The sequence below is a fragment of the Narcine bancroftii genome, chromosome 14 (genome assembly GCF_036971445.1).
Source record: "Narcine bancroftii isolate sNarBan1 chromosome 14, sNarBan1.hap1, whole genome shotgun sequence".
NCBI classification, from domain to species: Eukaryota; Metazoa; Chordata; class Chondrichthyes; order Torpediniformes; family Narcinidae; genus Narcine; species Narcine bancroftii.
This window is the reverse complement of record NC_091482.1, coordinates 60,104,601-60,125,439: the sequence shown is the minus strand read 5'-3', so window position 1 is coordinate 60,125,439 and position 20,839 is coordinate 60,104,601. Positions and strand designations below refer to the sequence as shown.

General features: G+C 40.8%; 1 protein-coding gene and 1 long non-coding RNA gene across 9 annotated transcripts in view; one reads left to right on the top strand and one right to left on the bottom strand.

The window, feature by feature from the left end:
* Nucleotides 1-10,012, bottom strand: part of clpxa (caseinolytic mitochondrial matrix peptidase chaperone subunit Xa) — a 47,561-nt gene extending 37,549 nt beyond the window's left edge. For 2 of the 3 annotated variants that reach the window (XM_069910625.1, XM_069910627.1), the window contains exon 1: nt 9,614-10,012. In XM_069910625.1, the coding sequence (XP_069766726.1) occupies nt 9,614-9,692 (79 nt within the window). In that variant the 5' untranslated portion in view covers nt 9,693-10,012. Of the gene's footprint in view, nt 1-743; nt 826-9,613 lie in introns of all 3 variants that reach the window. The other variant, XM_069910626.1, reaches the window with a different exon arrangement.
* Nucleotides 10,013-10,032: 20 nt separating this feature from the next.
* LOC138749385 (uncharacterized) overlaps nt 10,033-20,839 on the top strand; it is a 165,906-nt gene continuing 155,099 nt past the window's right edge. For 5 of the 6 annotated variants that reach the window (XR_011348597.1, XR_011348598.1, XR_011348599.1 and 2 more), the window contains exons 1-2: nt 10,033-10,150; nt 17,749-17,803. This is a non-coding gene — a long non-coding RNA (uncharacterized lncRNA). Of the gene's footprint in view, nt 10,151-17,748; nt 17,804-17,988; nt 18,026-20,839 lie in introns of all 6 variants that reach the window. The other variant, XR_011348600.1, reaches the window with a different exon arrangement.

Below are 20,839 nucleotides of genomic sequence, written 5' to 3'. Positions count from 1 at the left end.
ATGTTAGTTATACATCTTCATGTCCTGATCAGCAATTTTAAAAAAAAACTTCTGAATTATGATATTATTGCAATGACAGAAATATGGATGAAGAACAACACTGGCAGCTTAATGTCCTGAAATATAGATGAAGAACTTAAGGACTTAATGTCCTGAAGTATAGATGTTTCAGGCATAACAGAGAGTGAAGCAATTCAGAGGGAACCTGCTGGTTAGGAAGAGCATCACAGCTGATGTCTTGAAGGGATCATCCAATTAGTCCATATGAATAGGCAAGAATAAGCTCAAATGGGGTAATACTATACGACTTCCTATAGTCAGCAGGAATTAAGAGGTAGTATTATGCAAGAACACAAGAACTAGGAGCAGGTTCCTATTGCAAAAGGTAGTGGACATAGCTCAGGACATCACAGGCAAAACCCTCCCCACCACAGTGAACGTCTACAGGGAATACTGCTGTTGGAGAGCAGCAGCAATCATCAAGTATCCACACCACACGCTCTGTTCTCACTACTACGATCAGGAAAGAGGTATAGGTGCCTCATGCTCACACCACCAGGTTCAAGAACAGATACTACCCCTCCACGATCAGATTTCTCAACATTAATCAATCAGGGGCTCATTTAAGGACTCTCATTTGTGCATTTGATTGATTTTTTAAAAAATTCTCACTGTTCTGCACACTTTGATTCCATTTCTTTATCTGTTTACGAAGGTACATTGTTCAGTTATTTTTCCATTACCTATAAGTGGTAATTCTGTCTCGCCAGCAGGAAAAAAAATCTCAGGGTTGGATATGACATACTCTGACATTAAATCTGAAATCTGAAAAGACAGCAAGATTAAGGAATCTTGAACAACACAGTGAAGGTTTGAGCAGTTAAAAACAAAAAGGAAATGCGATCAAGTAAATCTCTTGTGGATTATAGAAGGCGTAGGAAAGTTATTAAGGGAATTGGAGGTTGAGAAATAGACCATGAAATTTCCTTGCCAGGTAAAATCAAGGATTATCCTAAATAACTCTGCACAGCTTACAAACAAAGAAAGAATACACTCACTCGAATAGTCTCTTTCTACGGGGTTAAGATGCCTCCATATGTCAATCAAATTTAATCCTTCATTAATGATAGTGGTTTTTTTGCAGCTTTTGCCCTTGTCACTGTTCTGGCTGATTTATCCAGTATTGGATCTAGACAGAAATTGAAGTCTCCTCTGACCAGTATATTTTGTCTTCCCTCTGCTGTTTTTTAAAAAAAATCTTTCATAAAGGCTTCATCATCATAATTTGGTGCAGAAAGTGGAGTTTGTGTGGAATGAGCTTCCACTGAAAGTAGTGGAGGCAGCTACAATATTATCTTTTAAGAAAAAATTGGATAGCTGTATGGATGGAAAGGGCATGGAGGGTTACGGGTCGAATGCAGGTCGGTGGGACTAGGAGAGTAAGAGTTTTGGCATGGACTAGAAGGGTCAAAATGGCCTGTTTCCATGCTGTAATTGTAATAAGATATTCATAACTGTCCATGATTCTGCCTGCAATGTGCCATTACAAATCTTCCAACTTGGTCAGTCAGAGTCTCTTCTATTATTATTATTATTGGTATATTTTTGTTTAAAAAAAAATTCTAGTCCTCTTGCTTTTGAGCCAAATGAAGATGACATCACCATGTCCCACCTATCCTCTTTTTAATTTAGCAAGATGTGTTTCTTGTAGAAAGACTATATCTGCCTTTAATTTTGTTTAGGTGTGCCAAGACCTGCCTCCTCTTCACTGGCCAGCTTATCTCATTAACATCAAAACTAATACATTTTAATGTTCTAACCATATTGATTTGTCAAACAAATATTGTTTAACAATAAAAACCTTTTTTGATTAATTAAATAATAGTGATCTTTCCCCTTTTAAAAAAAACCACATGCAACATCCCTGCCCTGACAGTGACACAAACAGGAAATCACCGAAAGTCCATGAGAAAAAACCCACAGAATCTCTCAAGAAAGAACCCCTCCCTTTAGCACCAACTTTTATAGATACTCCTCTCTGGGTGCCATCCTCCCATTTAGAATGAAATCTCTACTTTGCTACTACTTTTCCCAAGTTTTCTCTCTTTTCTGAGCTCTCCATGAACATTACAATAAAATTTACTTTATAAATAAAGATGCTTTCACTGTAAGAAGGAAATGGGAACAACAGAACATACAATTTGGGCATGTGAGAAAGTGAAAATGTTTTGGGAAGATCTAAATCAGATATTAAATAAAATCACAAAAAATCCTATTCCAAAAAATCCAGAGATCTTTCTTCTAAGTAATATAAGTAGTAAGGAATTAGGCCTCAAATTGGATAAAGCGCAAAAGTAGTAAGGAATTAGGCCTCAAATTGGATAAAGCGCAAAAAAGATTTATTATAATAGCCTTAGCAGTAGCAAAAAAATGTATAATGTCAACTTGGAAAATGGAAGAGAGCCTGAGAGTACAGCAATGGGACATGGAAATGAATAAATGGATTGCATTGGAAAAAAAAAAGTCACATTGTTTGAACAAATTTGGGAACCATACACGGAACATAACAGAGAGGGCTTGCCTCAGACCTTCACCCCCTAAAATGATAAGAAGACAAAATCCAGTGTGTAAAAGTAGATGACACATTTTTCTTGTTTATTTTTCATTGTTTAATGGTTTTGTTATATTGTATATGTTGAATATTTATGGGTTTTGGAGGGGGGTGGGAAGGGGGGGCGGAGGGAAAGTAGGGGGTAAAAAAGGGAGAAAATGCCACTGTGTATATTTAATGAGAAATGTTTGTGTATATTTTGGTTGATATGGTTCACAGTGTGAAAAATAAGAAATTATAAATAAGTACGACTTTAAAAAAAAAACAATTTTTACTTAGTCCCATTGTAAACATTCCTCACGGTCCTTCCTCTCTGGCAACTTTAGCCTTTTCATAAACCTCACAGGAAATCTTCCACCTTGTTCTTAGTTTTGAAAAATTGTTGATTACCTTCTGCTACTTCGATCCTCAGAGTCGTGGGGTATGTCATCAAACATTTCAAGATTTTGGAACGCAGTTGTCTTTTTATATCATCAAACTCCTTCCTTTGCTTAATCAAAAGTCGGACTAATATCTTGAAAAAAATAGCACTTTTTCCATGATTGATCTCAGGCGGACCATTATTTTACTTTGAGTATTCATATGCTGCTCCCAGAATTGTCTCCCTTTACCGGTAACTCAAAAGTCTGACCATTCATGGTCTCTGATCACCAGCTCTCTTGGGCCCAAGGCTCTGGTGAGCCCTTTCAATACACAATTTTTCTCTGAATTTGTCTTCTCTCACCACTTGCAGAATCCACATTTCGAAGAAGTTCACCAGATCTCTTTCAGTCTAATAATTCGGATTTTATTTCGACTGCTAAAATTCTCCATGTGGTCGATCTTGTCCAGCTGGCCTTGTCTGTCCGATTCCCATTGCTTTGCATCCTTCTCCAAAGCTTTTACCTTATATTGTTTTTTTTTCCCCATGTCTGCTTCTGCTTGGGTCATTCTTTCCATTAAGTCTTCAACGATTTCTTTAATTTCAGTCATGTCTCTCATTACATTTTCGACACCAATAAATTGGTTGCTCAAGTTTTCTATTTTCTCCAGGGTAATATTTAGTTCTTGTCCCGACTCCCCAGCTCTGTTGGGGTCCACCGGACCAGAGACCACACTTGCACCGCCCCATATAACATATAACAGTTTACAGTGTGGAAACAGGCCATATCGGCCCTTCGAGTCCACGCCGGTTCACTTGAACAACTCCACTAGTTCCCCCCCTCCCACTCCCTCCCATAACCCTCCAACCCTCTCATGGGTATACTGGTGCATAATTCACAAAAGAATAGGGAATTAGGAAAGATAACAATGTTATTGTTTATTACTTCAGGAACATAGGGCATGAATGAGACCACATTTGAAGTGTGCTTACTATATAAGCATCCTTTCAAAATAAAAGTTGATTCAATAAAACATGTAAATATGGCTTTTGCTTGATGTTTCTGGCTGAGTAGAAACTTCACAGAGAGCTCGATCAAAACACGTCTGCCTAAGTCCTTTGCACGGCCATATCCCCCACCCCTGACCAATATATTCCTACCAAAAAAAAACAAACCCTTCCTACTTCATAACTCTTGATTTTTCTTTTATCCATGAGCTTGTCTAAGAGTCTCTACCACCACCACCCCTAGCAATGCACTCCGGGCACCCACAACTCTATGCATAAAAAAAACTTACCCCTGATGTTTTCCCTAAACTTTTCTCCCTTCACTTTGTAGAGATGTCCCATGGTGTTTGCTATTCCTGCCCTGGGGAAAAGATGATGTCTGTCTGCCTGATCTATGCCTCTCATAATCTTGTGGACTTCTATTAAGTCTCCTCTCATCCTCTTCACCCCAAAGAGAAAACTTCCAGCTCTACTAACCTTGCCTCATGACTAATTTTACAATCCAGGTAATATCCTTGGAAATCTCCTCTGCACCCTCTCCATAGCTTCCACATCTTTCCTATCATGAGGTAACCAGAACTGAACACCATATTCTAAGTGTGGTCTCACCAGAGATTTAGTTGCAATACAACTTCTTGACCCTGAACTCAATCCCCTAATACCACTACAAAATGTCATTTCAATTCACCATAAAGGGCATGCTTTGATGTCTGGACCATGTATGTATTAAAGAGATGCAAGTGTAAGATATCTTGGAATTAGAGGAGTTGATAAATCCTCAACACTGAATGCCCTTTTGGAGACTTTTGCATCTTCATTAGTAACAGAAGACCCGAGGATAGCTAATATTGCTCCTAAAGGGCAACAAAGATGAAAGGGTTATCATATGAGAAGTGTTTGACAGGTCTTGGCCTGTACTCATTGGAATTTAAGAGAATGAGGGGGAGATCTTATTGAAACATTTCGCATGTTGAAAGTCGTGGACAAGGTTGTTTCCAATGGTGGGAGTGTCTAGGACAAGAAGGTATAATTTCCAGATTGAAAGGCGTCCACTTAAATAGAGATGCGGAGGAATTTCATCAGCCGGGGGTGGTAAATCTGTGGAATTTGTTGCCACAGGCAGTTGTGGAGGCCAGGTCATTGGGTGTATTGAAGGCAGAGATTGATAGGCTCTTGATCATCTAGGGCATCAAATGTTATTGGGAGAAGGTTGGGCAGTGGAGCTCATGATTAAATTCCTGTCTTGTGGACAGATCAGGAAACTGCATGCTTGTGAGTTTAAGACTGGTAGGAATGTCCAAGGGACCAAATTTATGTTCATAGGGTAAAAGAGGGAGTGTTGACAAGAAGTCAGCATGTTTTCAGAGATACAGATCCAACTATGGAGATTGATGAAGATCGGGCAGTAAATGTTGTCAATATGGACTTCAGTCAGGCATTTCACAAGGTCCCACATGGTAGGCTGGTCCAAAAGGTTAAGGCACATGGGATCCAAGGTGAACTGACTAATTGGATCCAAAATTGACTTGCTGATAGCAGGCAGAGGGCAGCGCTGAAAAGATGTTCTCCTAATGCTAAATTTATGGCTAATGGTGCATTGCAGTGATTGGATATGAATGTAGATAGGATGATAAGTAAGCCTGCAAATTACATAAAAAATGTTTGTATTGTGAATAGTGATGAAGGTTATCTAAGAATGCAGCAGGATTCAGATTGCAGATTTCTTGTCAGAATACATACATGACATGGCACAGACGAGAAAGGCCAAAGAGGCCTGTTTCTGTCTTTAATGTTCTATGGTTGTTCTATGGTTCTATCACATACCAATCTTGAGATTCATTTTTCCTGCAGGCACAGAAGAATTACCACTAATTGGTAGTGCAAAAAATAAACTGTACACAGTGTAAAACATGTAAACAAAGAACTATATTCAAACTGACTCCAATACAGAGAGAACAAAAAGAAAATCAATAAAGTACACAAGTAAGAGTCCTGAAATGAGTCTCTGATTCACTTTGTCGTTGAGGAGTCTGATAGTGAAGAGGTTGCAGCTGTTACTGAACCTCGTGGTAGGAGTCTTGTACCTATACCTCTTTCCTGATGGCAGTAGTGGGAACAGAGTGTGCGGTGGGTGGTGAGGATTGCTGCTGCTCTCTGATGACAGCGCTCCTTGTAGATGTGCTCAACAGTGGGGAGGGTTTTTCCTGTATGTCCTGGGCTTTTCCACTACCTTTCGGAGGACTGTAGGGGCATTGGTGTCCCAGTCAGTCAGCACATTTTCGACCACACCTTTGTAAGGGTTTCTGATGTCATACTAAACCTGCTGAGGAAGTAGAGATGCTAATGTGCTTTCTTCACGATACCATTGATGTGTTGGGTCCAGGAAAGATCCTCCAAGATAGTGACTCCCAAGAACCTAAATATGCTCAATCTCTCCACCTCTGGTTCCCCCATGGTCTCTGGATTGTATACCTCTGGCTTTCCTTTCCTTAAGTCAACAATCAGCTCCTTAGTTTTGGTGACATTGTTGTTGGTCCACCATTCAGCCAAGTTTTCAATCTCCATTCTGTTCGCTGACTCATTCTCTGCCTTTATACAACCCACTACCATGGTATCGTCAGCAAATTTGTAGATGGTGCTATTGGCGTACAAAGTCACACAAAGTCGTAGGTATAAAGTGAGTAGAGCAGGGGGCAAGAACGTAGCCCTGTGGTGCTCCAGTACTGATGGAGATTGTGGAGGAGATGTTCTTACGATCTTCACTGATTGTGGTCTGGAGGTGAGAAAAATCTACGATCCAATTACACAGTGGGGTGTTAACTCCCAAGTCTTGGAGTTTGCTGATCAGTTTTAAGGGGATGGTGGTGTTAAATGCTGAAATGTAATTGATAAAGAGAATCTTGATAATATGCATCCAGGTGTTCCAAGGCTTTGTATAGAGCCAGTGAGATGACATTCACCTGTTACTACAATAGGTGAACTGGAATGTATCCACATCACCACAGACAGGAGCTGAAATACATCATCATCAGCCTTTCAAAGCACTTCTTCACCGTTGATGTAAGTGCTACTGGTCGATAATCGTTACGGCAGGTTAGTGCACTCTTCTTGGGGACTGGTATGATTGACACCTGTTTAAAACAGATGGGTACCATACCCTGCTGGAGTGAACTATTGAAGATATCCGTTATAAGTTGGTCAGCACAATTTTTAATATTCAACTAGGTACTCCATCTGGGCCAGATACTTTCCTTGGATTCATTCTCCTGAAGGCAGTACGCATGTCATCCTCAGATACAGAAAGGATGGGCAAGGTGATGCGCTTACGAAAGCAACGCAGGGAGATGAGGCATGTAGCATATTTGCCTTCATAGGTCAGGGCATAGAATTCAAAGTTTGGACATATTTAAAAAAATTAGACATACAGCATGGTAACAGGCCATTTCGCCCCACGAGTCCGTGCTGCCCAATTTACACCCCATTAACCTACAGCCCCCCAGAGAAAAACCACACAGTTTCAGGAGAATGTACAAACTCCTTATAGAAAGCGCAGGATTCATACCCTGGTCTGGTCCTGATCGCTAGCGCTGTAAAGGTGTTGCGCTAACCACTACGCCAATACTGTATATTAAGTTGTGATTTTACCATATATAAAGTATGGTGTGCAGTTCTAGTCACCACACTATAGGAAGAATTTATTTATGAGGAGGGCTTGGATCAGTTAGGGCAATGGAAACTCAGCAGGTCATAGAGCATCCATAGAAAGTAAAAAAGCAGTCAACGCTTTCCCTGAAGTGAAGGAGACTGCAAAGTGAAGTGATAGAAATATACAAGATTATGAGAGACAAACATGGGATCATACTCAAAATCTTTTTCCCATGGGAGGGGTCTCAAAAAATAAGGGGCCATAGTATTAAGATGAGAGATTTAAAGGGCACATAGGAGTAATTTATAAACAGATTGATTGATATCACTGCTGGAGATGGGAGGAAATCAGATACAACAACTAAATTTAAGAGGCATTTAGACAGGTGATCCTAACGAAGGCATATAAATATATAGGGAGAAAGCTCAGCATGGATACTGTGGGCCGAAGGGCCCATTTCATCCCTCTTGCTCTTTCCTTCATAAACTTATGAACAATTTGGCATTAGGGCAACCAAATGTGACAATTTCTATCTTTGACGAAAAGGCAGATCTCAACCTCACTTGCAATCTTTGATGGCAAAAATCACCCGCTTAATTCGCCACATTGTTATCAATAAAACTTTTTAAAAAGTGGAAGGACACAGTTTGCGACAACCAAATGAACCACCGACAAAGTCTGGCATATACTGTCTTCTTCTATATCATTTGATTTTCTTGTACATAATAATTTTTCAATTTTATTGCTTCGATCAAAAATTAAGTACTCAATACCAGTAGCAGATGGTTAGTTTGGTAACCCATCTAGTCCAGGTGTCCTACAGATTATGGACATTTCACTGCCTGCAACTTTTAGTATAATTTCAGATCCTAAAAATCCCAAAATGGAAATCTTGACTAATGGTGGACCTGCATTACCGACAAGTGACACCATAATACGATATGCACTGTTCACATTAAAAGGCCAGCTTTCTCAGGATAAACAGCAGTCTTTACTTAGTAGGCAATTATCAAGAGACTTTCAACACTTGAACCCACTTACCCCAAAAAATGTAAATTCACACATGCACATTATTGAAGATAAGATAAGCGTATACAGAGCCGTTGTCATACCCACACTCCTGTTCGGCTCCGAATCATGGGTCCTCTACCGGCATCACCTACGGCTCCTAGAACGCTTCCACCAGCGTTGTCTCCGCTCCATCCTCAACATTCATTGGAGCGCTTTCATCTCCAACATCGAAGTACTCGAGATGACAGAGGTCGACAGCATTGAGTCCACGCTGCTGAAGATCCAGCTGCGCTGGGTGGGTCACGTCTCCAGAATGGAGGACCATCGCCTTCCCAAGATCGAGCTCTCCACTGGCCACCGTGACAGAGGTGCACCAAAGAAAAGGTACAAAGAATGCCTAAAGAAATCTCGTGGTGCCTGCCCCATTGACCACCGCCAGTGGGCTGATCTCGCCTCAAACCGTGCATCTTGGCGCCTCACAGTTCGGCGGGCAGCAACCTCCTTTGAAGAAGACCGCAGAGCCCACCTCACTGACAAAAGGCAAAGGAGGAAAAACCCAACCCCAACCCACCAATTTTCCCTTGCAACCGTGTCTGCCTGTCCCGCATCGGACTTGTCAGTCACCAACGAGCCTGCAGCTGACATGGACAAACCCCTCCATAAATCTTCGTCCGCGAAGCCAAGCCAAAGAAAAAAGAAACATAAACGAGATCCTCAGCTTTAAGCAACACTGGCTGACGGCGGCCTGGGATCTGTCAGGGTTAGTGGACACAGCAGACAAGTCCCACCTGACAGTCCACGGGCCAAAGTGCAGCGAGAACCTACAAGTTTCCAAGAGGTCGTGACCCAAACTCGTTTTGCAGCCACGATCCTGGTTTCCTTTGCCATGTGCCCGGTTTTTATTTACGTGGGCGCTGTGATCCGGCCGCATTTCGTGACATGTTAAAACCAGCTTGAAACACAATCCAGATCTTACCCCGACCCGAGGTGGTGAGAGACGAGCGAAGGAGCCGTGTGACCGACGAGCAGGTACACATCACCACGGTACAAGACATTTGCAACCGAGGATCTCCCCCCCCCCTCGGGCCGGCGGAGCTCCTTGTCAACTCCCCGCGGGCCGGAGAAGGTGGGGGCGGGCGGGCGGATGGGGGGGGAGGCCGAGGCCTCGCTCCTCACGGGCCAGAGACAAACGGGCGGAAAACGCGTCCGATCCGCAGCGCTCCTGGTAGATGAAGTGGGGGGGGGGGCCACACGGCTCAGACTGGACGAGAGTGGAAGTCCGGGTTCAAACTCAGCCCAACGGGCGCAAAAGACCCAGCGTTTAATTCGACTCCATCGGCACGGCGGAAGTTATCGGTTCCCGGTCAGCACTTCCGGTTGACCCTTGTGACCATGCGCCGTACGGGCAACATGGTGGACGGCTGGGCCGCCGGAGACAGCTGCAGTGACTGAAGTAAAAGACTGGAGAAACTCGGCAGGAATTTATCCCCCCCCCACCCCAAAAAATAAATAGGTGAGATAAGGTTACACAGCCAGCGCTTGGAGGGGGTTGAGCCTTTGGCAGGCGGATTGGAAACCCCATCCACACCTTGCTCTGCCTCGTCAATCCACCCAACCACGCTCTCAGGTGCCTTCTCCGCCAAGAGTGCGCCTGCAGAGGCGGATTCAGACCTGTGGCATGGTCGTGCAGGTGGCGGCGGTGCTGGCCACCTGATAAGGACAGCTGCACGGGAGGTCAGGGTTGAGGAGGCCGGCGCTGACAGCCCGCGACGACTGCCCCAGCCCTGACGTCCCGTGCCAGGGGGCAGGGGGGCTGTCAGGCGTTCGCCAGCTGATTGTCATCCCCTTTGCGGCCACTTTCAGGTGGCTGCATTCAGTTGGGGGGGGGGGGGAACCTCAGTGGCTGCATTCAGTTGTGGAGGGGGGGAGAACCTCAGTGGCTGCATTCAGTTGTGGAGGGGGGGGAGAACCTCAGTGGCTGCATTTAGTTGGGGGGGGAGAACCTCAGTGGCTGCATTTAGTTGGGGGGGGGAGAACCTCAGTGGCTGCATTTAGTTGGGGGGGGGGAGAACCTCAGTGGCTGCATTTAGTTGTGGGGGGGGGGGAGAACCTCAGTGGCTGCATTCAGTTGTGGAGGGGGGGGAGAACCTCAGTGGCTGCATTTAGTTGGGGGGGTGGGGGAGAACCTCAGTGGCTGCATTCAGTTGTGGAGGGGGGGGGAGAACCTCTGTGGCTGCATTCAGTTGTGGAGGGGGGGAGAACCTCAGTGGCTGCATTCAGTTGTGGAGGGGGGGGAGAACCTCAGTGGCTGCATTTAGTTGGGGGGGTGGGGGAGAACCTCAGTGGCTGCATTTAGTTGTGGGGGGGGGGGAGAACCTCAGTGGCTGCATTCAGTTGTGGAGGGGGGGGAGAACCTCAGTGGCTGCATTTAGTTGGGGGGGGGAGAACCTCAGTGGCTGCATTTAGTTGTGGGGGGGGGGGAGAACCTCAGTGGCTGCATTCAGTTGTGGAGGGGGGGGAGAACCTCAGTGGCTGCATTTAGTTGGGGGGGTGGGAGAGAACCTCAGTGGCTGCATTCAGTTGTGGAGGGGGGGGGAGAACCTCTGTGGCTGCATTCAGTTGTGGAGGGGGGGAGAACCTCAGTGGCTGCATTCAGTTGTGGAGGGGGGGGAGAACCTCAGTGGCTGCATTTAGTTGGGGGGGTGGGGGAGAACCTCAGTGGCTGCATTTAGTTGTGGGGGGGGGGGGAGAACCTCAGTGGCTGCATTCAGTTGTGGAGGGGGGGGAGAACCTCAGTGGCTGCATTCAGTTGTGGGGGGGGGGGGAGAAACTCAGTGGCTGCATTCAGTTGTGGGGGTGGGGAGAACCTCAGTGGCTGCATTCAGTTGTGTGGGGGGGAGAACCTCAGTGGCTGCATTCAGTTGTGGAGGGGTGGGAGAACCTCAGTGGCTGCATTCAGTTGTGGGGGGGGAGAAGAACCTCAGTGGCTGCATTCAGTTGTGGGGGGCGGGGGGAGAACCTCAGTGCTCCGGCGATTATCCCTCCGGAGGAGGGTTACCAAGTGCACCTCGTCGGCGCGTCCTGCACTTTCAGGTGGCCTCCTGACAGTCGCATCGAGGTCAAATACGCGGCTTTACATTGGGGTATTTTGTCTGGAGATTTGCAAATGAAAAGCAGCTTCCAGTAGGTATCAGCCAACCCTCACAGAAATTAGAATACTGCAGTTTAGCTCTGTGAAAAACTAGGACAATTTTGGGAAGGTATAAGTATTTTATTGGGACGGGTTGTGAAGGTGCAAATTTTGAAAGACCCCAAAATATTTTTATTGGGAGATATTTTTTGATTTGAAGTCAGATACTTATCAGAAGAGGTTTTTAAGTGTGGCAATAGCAAAGAAATATACAGCTGTAAACTAGACAATAAATGTGGGGTTGAATAAATGGGAAATGGAACTACTGTTAGAGATAATAGCGTAGAATTTATGGAATCAACTGGAAAAGTTTGATAAGATTTGGAAATCGTAGATGGATTTTATTGCTATGACTTCATCTACTGCATCCGCCATTCCCGCTCCAGCTCACCATAGTTAATTCAAGGTTCAAGATCATTATGCAGATTTGAAATTTAATTAATGAAGAGGTTATATGATTATCAGCCAGGCTTTATTTCTTCTTTCTTTCTCTACTTTTTTGGGGAGGGTGGTGGGGAGAAAATATGAAATTATGTATTTTTTTGCATTTTTAAAGTATTTTTTGATATGGATAAATACTGTACTAGTATTGGTGCAAATGAAAGATAAAATTTATTTAAAAAAAAAAGAAATTGGAATACTGTCACGGAAAATGTGGCTGCCAATTTGTGCACAGCAACCCTGGGCAAAGAGCGAGGCGGCAGTGATTAGAATATCCGTTATTTGAGCAATGAATGTTAGTAGGAGAACCAGAAATGTAAGTTTCACCACAAAATTAAATAAACGAGAGGGAAGATTGTTGGTGAATGTCATAATTTGTTTTGCATTCCATTACTCACCAAATGTTCTCTGTCACAAGCAGTCAGCATCGATTCAAATAGAAAAGATGCAACCACACTTTTAAAATCAATCAGTTTTACACAACTATCTATATTAACGGGAATTGACATACTAGCTATGGATACAGCAATCAATCCTTTCTCAATGGGAGTGAAGATTACAAATCAATATCATCTCAAAGTAATCCATTTCAGTGAATTGTATGCCATATAAAGAGCACATTTGCTGGAGAAACTCAGCTGATCAAACAGTGTCCTTTATATAGTAAAGATAGATACATAACCAACGTTTCGGGCTTGAGCCTTTCATCAAAGTATGGGAAAAATGTCTGGACAAAATGGCGGAGTATCGGGAGGAGCACGGTCCTTTTTGAAGTTGATTGAATTGCTGTCACTATTTTCAATTAATTGATTTTAGCTGATCTATAATTTTCAAGTTCATTATTATCATACAATTGTAAGGTACAGCCGTACAAAATGGCATTCTTCGGTCCTCAGTGTAAAAACATGCAAATACATAGACATGATATACATACAGTATTTACAAATGATTTATATGTAGTATTTATATAAAAATAAATAAATATTTTTAAATAGCAGTAAATTCTCGGAGGGATTGCACGAGCAGTTCACCAGTCATTCGACAGTCTCACTGCCTGTGGAAACCTGTTTCTCAGCCTGGTGGTTCTGGCTCTGATACTTCTGTATCTCTTTCCCAGGAGTAGGAAACTAGTGTACAGGGTGGAGAAGCAGCCCTCATTGGGACTCAACAATTTTGTGAGCCCTCTTCCGACAATGATCCTGGGAGATCACGTCAATGGTGGGGGAGATAGACTCCAGTGATCCTCTCTGTTGCTCTTATAGTCCTGAGGATTGAGCTCCAATCCAATGCTCTACAGCAAGTGTACCACACTGATGCAGCCAGCCAGGACAGTCTCAATAGAGCTCCTGTAGAAAGTCGACATAGTGGTGGCCAGTAGCCTTGGTCACCTCAGTCTTCTCAGGAATCCAGTCGTTGTTGCACCTTCCTGACAATTGAGGAGATGTGTGTCCAGGATAGGTCACTACTTAAGTGGACTCCAAGAAACTTGATGCTCTCTGCAGAGTTATTGATGCATAGTGGAGGGTGGGTCATTCCTGAAATCTACATTGAGACTCAGGTTCTTATTCTCGCACTATAACATGAGATTTTCCACGTCTTCTCTGTCGTGCAACTAATTATTGTTGCTGATGAGACCAACTACTCTTGTGTCATCTGCAAACTTGATGATATTGTTGGAGCTGCATCTGGCATTGCTGTAATGGGTTAGCAGTGTGAACTGGAGCAGGCTAAGCACACAGCCTTGAGGTGCACCAGTGCTCAGACTGATGGTGCTCAATGTTATGTTATTGTTCCAGACCTACTGTGGCCTTTCCATTAGGAAGTCCAGAATCAGTTACAAACTGGGGTGTTGAGTCCCAATGAGGGCTGCTTCTCCACCAGCCTCTGGAGAATGATCGTATTGAACACTGAGCTGAAGTGAATGAACAGCAGCCTGGCGTATGAGGCGTATTTGGTTTGGGTCAGTGACAAACTAGAACAAAATCTCATGGACATCAGTTTATTTTTTAAAAGAAAGTATAGTTGTTTATCCTGTACCAGGATTCATAGGATCTCCCTTGCATGTCTAAAGCATCCTGAACTGCCGTTATAAGTCCTGATTCTGAAATGCCCTATGTGATTGATAGCTAGCAAAGCCTTGTTCCCAGAGATACCAGTTGTGAAACCTTCATGTCATTTGATAATTTGTAAGTATTTCTTAACATTGAAATATATAATTATATAAGTAATATAAGTTCTTTCAATTTTATGCATTTAATGATATTGGAACATGCTAAATTAAAAAGAGAATGGGTGGGATGTAATATTGTCTTAATCAATACCAATAATAAAATAAGGGGCACTGACTGACCAAGCAGGAAGATTTGTAATGGCACATGCAGAATCATGGACGTTTATTAACATCTATGCACCAAATGATGATGACGAAGCCTTTATGAAAGATATATGTTTTAAAAACAGCAAAGGGAAGATGAAATATAGTGGTTGGAGGAGATTTCAGTGTCCTTTATTTGGTGAGACTTCTATCAGATCATTCACTATTAAATTTAACTATTGCAATAAATGGAAAAACAAGAAAGTGTATACAGATGGCATCTCAATGCCATGCTATTGAAAAGGAAGGACTTTTGTGAGTTTATTAAGAACTATTCTGTGAAACTAACCTTTCTTCCACTGATAATAGCTTTTTAATATGGGATACACTTAAAGCTTATCTAAGAGGTCAAACTATTTCTTATTCAAAAAATCTTGAGAGAATATGCTACAGAGCTGGATTGTCTAGAGAAAGATACAATGAAATTGGAATAATAATATCAGAGAAGAGGGTTCACTAGAAAAATATAGACTGTTAGAGAATAAAAAAAATCACACATTACAAACATATATAGAATGGAAAAAATATTAAAAAGCAAACAAAAGCATTATGAGTTAGGAGAATAGGTGCATAAAATTAAATGCAGAGGAGTCATCTAGAATGATAAATGCAATAGAAACAGTTGCTGATATTATAGAATCAAAAATAAATAAATAAAAAGATTGCACAATTTTACATGAGACTATATAAAGCAGAATTATTAGGAGATGAAAATGAGATGGATGAATTTTTAACAAATGTCGAACTTCCAAAATTTGAAGATAGAGAACGAATTGATTTAGGTGCCTTTTTCACAAGAGAAGAAATCAGGAAAGCTTTGGGTACTTTACAAGCTAACAAATCTCCAGGGGAGAATCGGTTTCCTCCCAGGTTCTACAGACAATTTAATGATTTTTTGATAATAGGAGTGGCCTTCACAGGCAACCTGGAGCTTTACGCTTTGGGCAACTTCATTGAAATAAGTAATAAACTAACTAAATTCCAAATTTCATTTGTTAAAATAGCCTTAGCGGTGGCTAAGAAATGTATTGCAATTACTTGGAAATCTGCCTCCATAATCTACATACGGCACAATGGTCTTCTGAGATGAATAGCTGCATACCTATGGAAAATAATCACATACAATTTAAAGAACAAATATGACATTTATTAAAATATGGCAACATTATTTAGATCATATAGGGGCCCAATTGTAATAATAAATACAATAACCATAAATGGTTATATGGTTATGGTTAATAAGGATAATAATAAATGCTGCTACAGTATAAATACATGTGACTTCCCCAAATAGAATTTTTCATGACCTACATAAATAGGAGCCCTGACAGTGTGTGGATTTATAATGTGGAATGGAGGGGTTGTTTAGTTTTTTTTTCCATAAAGGAAAAGTCTATCTATTTATATATAGTTAAATAAATGAAAGTAAGAACTTTCTCTCATTTGAAATTTGCCACTGAATGATATTTTCTTTATCTGTCATAAGTGCTGGAATGGCTGGCTATGAATAGCATGGCTGGAAGTATAGTAACGGGTTTGGATCAAAAAGGTTCCAATCTCGAATGGTTGGGCACTGGAATGGGAGGAGGGATTGATGGGAACATAGATGTGGATCATGGATTTGGAAGTGTGAACACTTGAACAGTGGGAAGTGGTATTCATGGCTGCCAGATTTTTGCAAAAAAATGTAGATAGTTTATTTGGCTGTTAATAAAATTTTCACATCTTGAAATTCATATACGAGAACTGTAAAAACTTGTTATTTTTCAGCTTCCGCATAACTTAACATGGCAGAAGTTAAAAGTTCAGTCAACGTGCTGAGTGTTTGCATTGTCTTGTTAATTTGCCCTAATATTTGCCCTAACTGTGTGTACAGTAAAGTAAGGTTCTTCTTGTTGCTTTTAAGGTCACATAATGTTTGCTCTCATAAAAATGGCAAGTCCAAAGGTTGTGGGATGGTGTGTTTTGATTCCCCAGAAGCAGCAGAGAAAGCCTACAAAATGATGAATGGAACAAAGATCAATGACAGAGAGATAGATGTACCCATAGATCATAATGTGTGAACCAAGACTGTGATGTATATAGGAAAATACAGCATGTCTGATTAGCTTTATTGTTTTGAAGTGATATCCAACAGCTTTTGTTGTCAGCCGTAATGTAATTTTTAAAATTACCAACAAAAATTGGACATTGACTGTTGTATGTTTGTTTTTCTTATACAGTATATATTTACTTGTAGCAATCAATTTAGATGACATATTGGGCACTTCTGTTTGAATGGACCAACATTTAATTTACTTGAATTTTGTTAACAATGTCAAAATGACAAGAGTTGAGGATTGTTATTAAAATACACTCGAAGAAAGGTTTGTATACATTTCCCTTTCTCTAAATGTGAAGCTTGCCAGGCCTTTATAACTGCTGATGTTTTGTGCTAATAACGTGAACTTTGTTGATTATTTTTATTTCCCCCAATATGTCAATTTAGCACTAAATGAACGGAATACCAGGTATTTTGAATTTTTACATTATTGTAACATAAAAGGTTTTGCCTTTAAATAGTCTTGATTAATTTTGGCCAAAACCTTGTGATGCCTTGAAAGTATTTTTCAATGGGAATGTAGTGTTCAGTCCACTGCGATTGTTTAAAATCTACTGAATCTCACAAAATTGAAATGCATATTTGATGCATGCCTGCACTGACTGAACAAGGGCTTCCTAAGAAATTACATTAGGCAGGAAAAGTACATTTCAAAAATAAATAGCATGTATATTCTTAATAGTAGGCTTAAACAGACATTAAAATATTTGGAAAGCTTCAGTGGTTAGTTTAGGATTAGTTTAGTGGTTTAGTTTAGTGGTTTAGTTTAGTGGTTTAGTTTAGTGGTTTAGTTTAGTGGTTTAGTTTAGTGGTTTAGTTTAGTGGTTTAGGATTAGTTTAGTGGTTTAGGATTAGTTTAGTGGTTTAGGATTAGTTTAGTGGTTTAGGATTAGTTTAGTGGTTTAGGATTAGTTTAGTGGTTTAGGATTAGTTTAGTGGTTTAGTCTAGGATTTTAAGCAGAACTGGTAGTTAATAAGCTAATTTTGCTCTGTTGTTTGTTCCAGGAAAGATTTGTCACTTTGAGAGTATAGCCTTATCATTGAAGCATTGTGTTTCATGGTAAGTATAGCCAGTAACATGGCTCCAGTTACTAACTGAGATATTTTAAAGAAAGAGTCCCTATTTTGAACCTTTCAAATTCAGGTTAATTTGATGCTTTGACTTTCTTTTATCTCTTGTGCCCAATATATTAAACCAATTGCTCCAAAAATAAATCTTTAAGGGACAATATTTTGTTCATGCAGTGAATAGTGGTTGTATTTGAAGAACAAATCAAAGTGGGTAAGTGATTTTTATTTTAAAGCTGTTTTGTGAATGTTATTCATGCTGTAAGCCAAGGATAAATGTGTAATAAATAAGCTGATAGACTCTGCATACTAATGGTTTTTACTTTGGTAAAATGTTCAAATGTTTAAATGACATTTTAACTCTGATCGATCATATATAACATTTTCTATTCATACTTTTGGTAACATTTTAAGCTTGTACTGTGTAAAGTTCAAGTTATTTGTTCAGTGCTCTGCTTACAAAAAATGACATTTTCATGTTGAATGCCTGAAGCAGAGAGTCCCTATGTAAACAATCTTCATGGCTTGAGTCATTACTTCCCTCTTTCTGGATGATGGGAAGTTTTTGAGTCAACACAAAATGAACCTGTTTGACAAATAACGAACAATAATACTGCTATCACCGACACAATTTTAAAATTGTGCATGGCAAGACAGTTTTGTAATCAGTTTATCCAAATTGTCTGAAAATTTCCAGTAATGTACTCTATCTTAATTTTCTCTTCACATGTCAAATTTTTCCAGAGATAACCTGTGAAATGTTTAATTGCATTTAACATTTAAAATGCTTCAAAGGAAAGAAATGAAACAAAGTGACTCGTACATACATGTAAGCTTTGGGGTCAAGCTTGGCCAATGTAGGTTTGCTGTTGGAGATGCTCTGGAGAGATCAACTGTGCAGCATAGGGGATTCCTGGTGGTGAGGTAAAAGACTATGCACAAGTAATTTGAAGTGAGGGTCAGATTATTTCAAGATGAAGATGATTTGGGATAAAATTGTTCACAATTGAATCAAGTTTTGTGGGCAAGAACCAATGGTACCTTCTGAGTTAGCATAAAGGCTCTTTAAGAAGGTTGAAAGGAGGTTGGTGGGATTGTATTGGACCAACATTGGATACCAACAACTTACGTTTAAAGTAGAAAGGATTTATGGTGGGAATCAGGTGGAATTAGAAGCTTAATATTATGAACATCTGGTTCAGCCTGAGTAGATTGTTGTCAGATCCAAAAATGTTATCCATCTTTGCAGAGTTTCCTGATTTAACGCAGTCAAGACCAGCAAGATGCAGGAATAATCTGAATGCAGTAATGGGACTGGGAGCTGATGTTTCATATTTTGTAGAAGTGTGGAAACGGTCTTCTATGGCAGTCACAAAGGGGTAGCATGCAATAAGAAATGGGTGGAAATGATTGCATTATTTTCTGCATGAGTAAAATGGAATCTGAAAAGCAGGTCCAATAGTGCTGGATAAAAGTGCCACTTGAAGAGTAAAATGAATGAGGGATGTACATTTGTGTGGCGATCCAATGCTTTAATTAGTGTTGTAAGTGATGTAAATATTTGAGACTTAATGTGAAGTGAGATGGTGGTGATAGCTTAAAGACATTATAGTTGAATTAAGAATAGAATAATTGCATATGTGAAAGGATGACAATTGAGGGAGAATAGTTTATTATATTGATAGTATCAGCCCTTGAGGTTGATCTTACTTCATTCAGAATGGTCAAAGGAAGGCATTTCAAGAGAATAAACTATTTGTATTTGCTGTTCTTGCCTAGTAGCAAATGTATCATTCTGTGCCTGGATCAATCTTGTGCTAAATATCAGAAACATTAAAGGAAATTATATTGCCCCTACCTATGTTGCCAATATCAGGCTTTTGACACTGCCCTTAAAATGTCAAGTCAGATGAAAGAGCAAAGCCAAAGGATTTAATTTTGCCAACAAACACAATTCACCTTCAACTGCTGCTCTCATTAACTCCCACTATTCTGACATTATTTTAAAATGGGATAAAGTATCCCAGAGTCCAGCAACTCCAATTTGTATCCCTGAGCTCCCTTAAAAGCATTTAATGTGCTGGCAAAATTGAATTCCCAGTTTTGCCAGCTGTCAAGAATGTTAGTTTAGAAATCTGTGACTTTCAGAAAGATTTAAATTTCCTTTGATTAATAAAAAAACTATACATAATTAAAAGCATGAATAAAAAGTTATAAAAGCTTAACATTTCTACTCTGTAGATCTGCAGGATAATGCAAAGGGCTTCCAGATCAAATCTGACACAGGGCAGCTGATCTGAGGAATCCACCCCAGGAAAGGATTGCAGAAAGATTTCTCAATAAGAGTATTTTGTTTCAGAAGCCAAGTTCAAGCTTTCTGGTAATTAAATGGCAAAAATCCAGCTCATCCTCATTACAAACTTAATTTCCTAGCCGCTACCTCCTTTGATACTGAACCCTGTCTTATTCTCCCCTGCCAATTAATGTCTTGTGATTTATTTTTTTTAACTCCATTTTCAAAATTACCTCAGCATTGGCAACAGTATTTTAGCCAGAAGGTGGTACTCTCTCAAAACCTAAACTCCTGTTGTCCTTTTAAAAATCTCAAAGCCTCCCTTTAACCAAGACTTTGACCCCTATTTTCTGGTGGGTTTTTTAAATTAATTTTGGAAAATTCATGCAAAATAACTCTAGACTGGTACTGAAGATAACACAAGGTGTAAGGCTTTCAAAGCTTGCAGAAAGATTTGGATCAGCTGGAAAAAATGAGCTGTAAAATAGCAGATGGAATTTAATGCAGACAAGCGTTGCATTTTGGAAGGACAAACCAAGGTAAGACGTAAATGGTGGTGCACTGAGGAATGAAGCAGAACAGATATCTGGGAGTGCAGATACAGTAAAACCCCTGGTATACAGCAGGGGTTATCTGATAGATGCCAGATAAGTGAATTTTCCGGTTGCTTGAGATTGCATGTTGCGTGATTGGTGAACTGACTGCTGGGGTGGGGGGGGAGGGGTGCCAATTTTA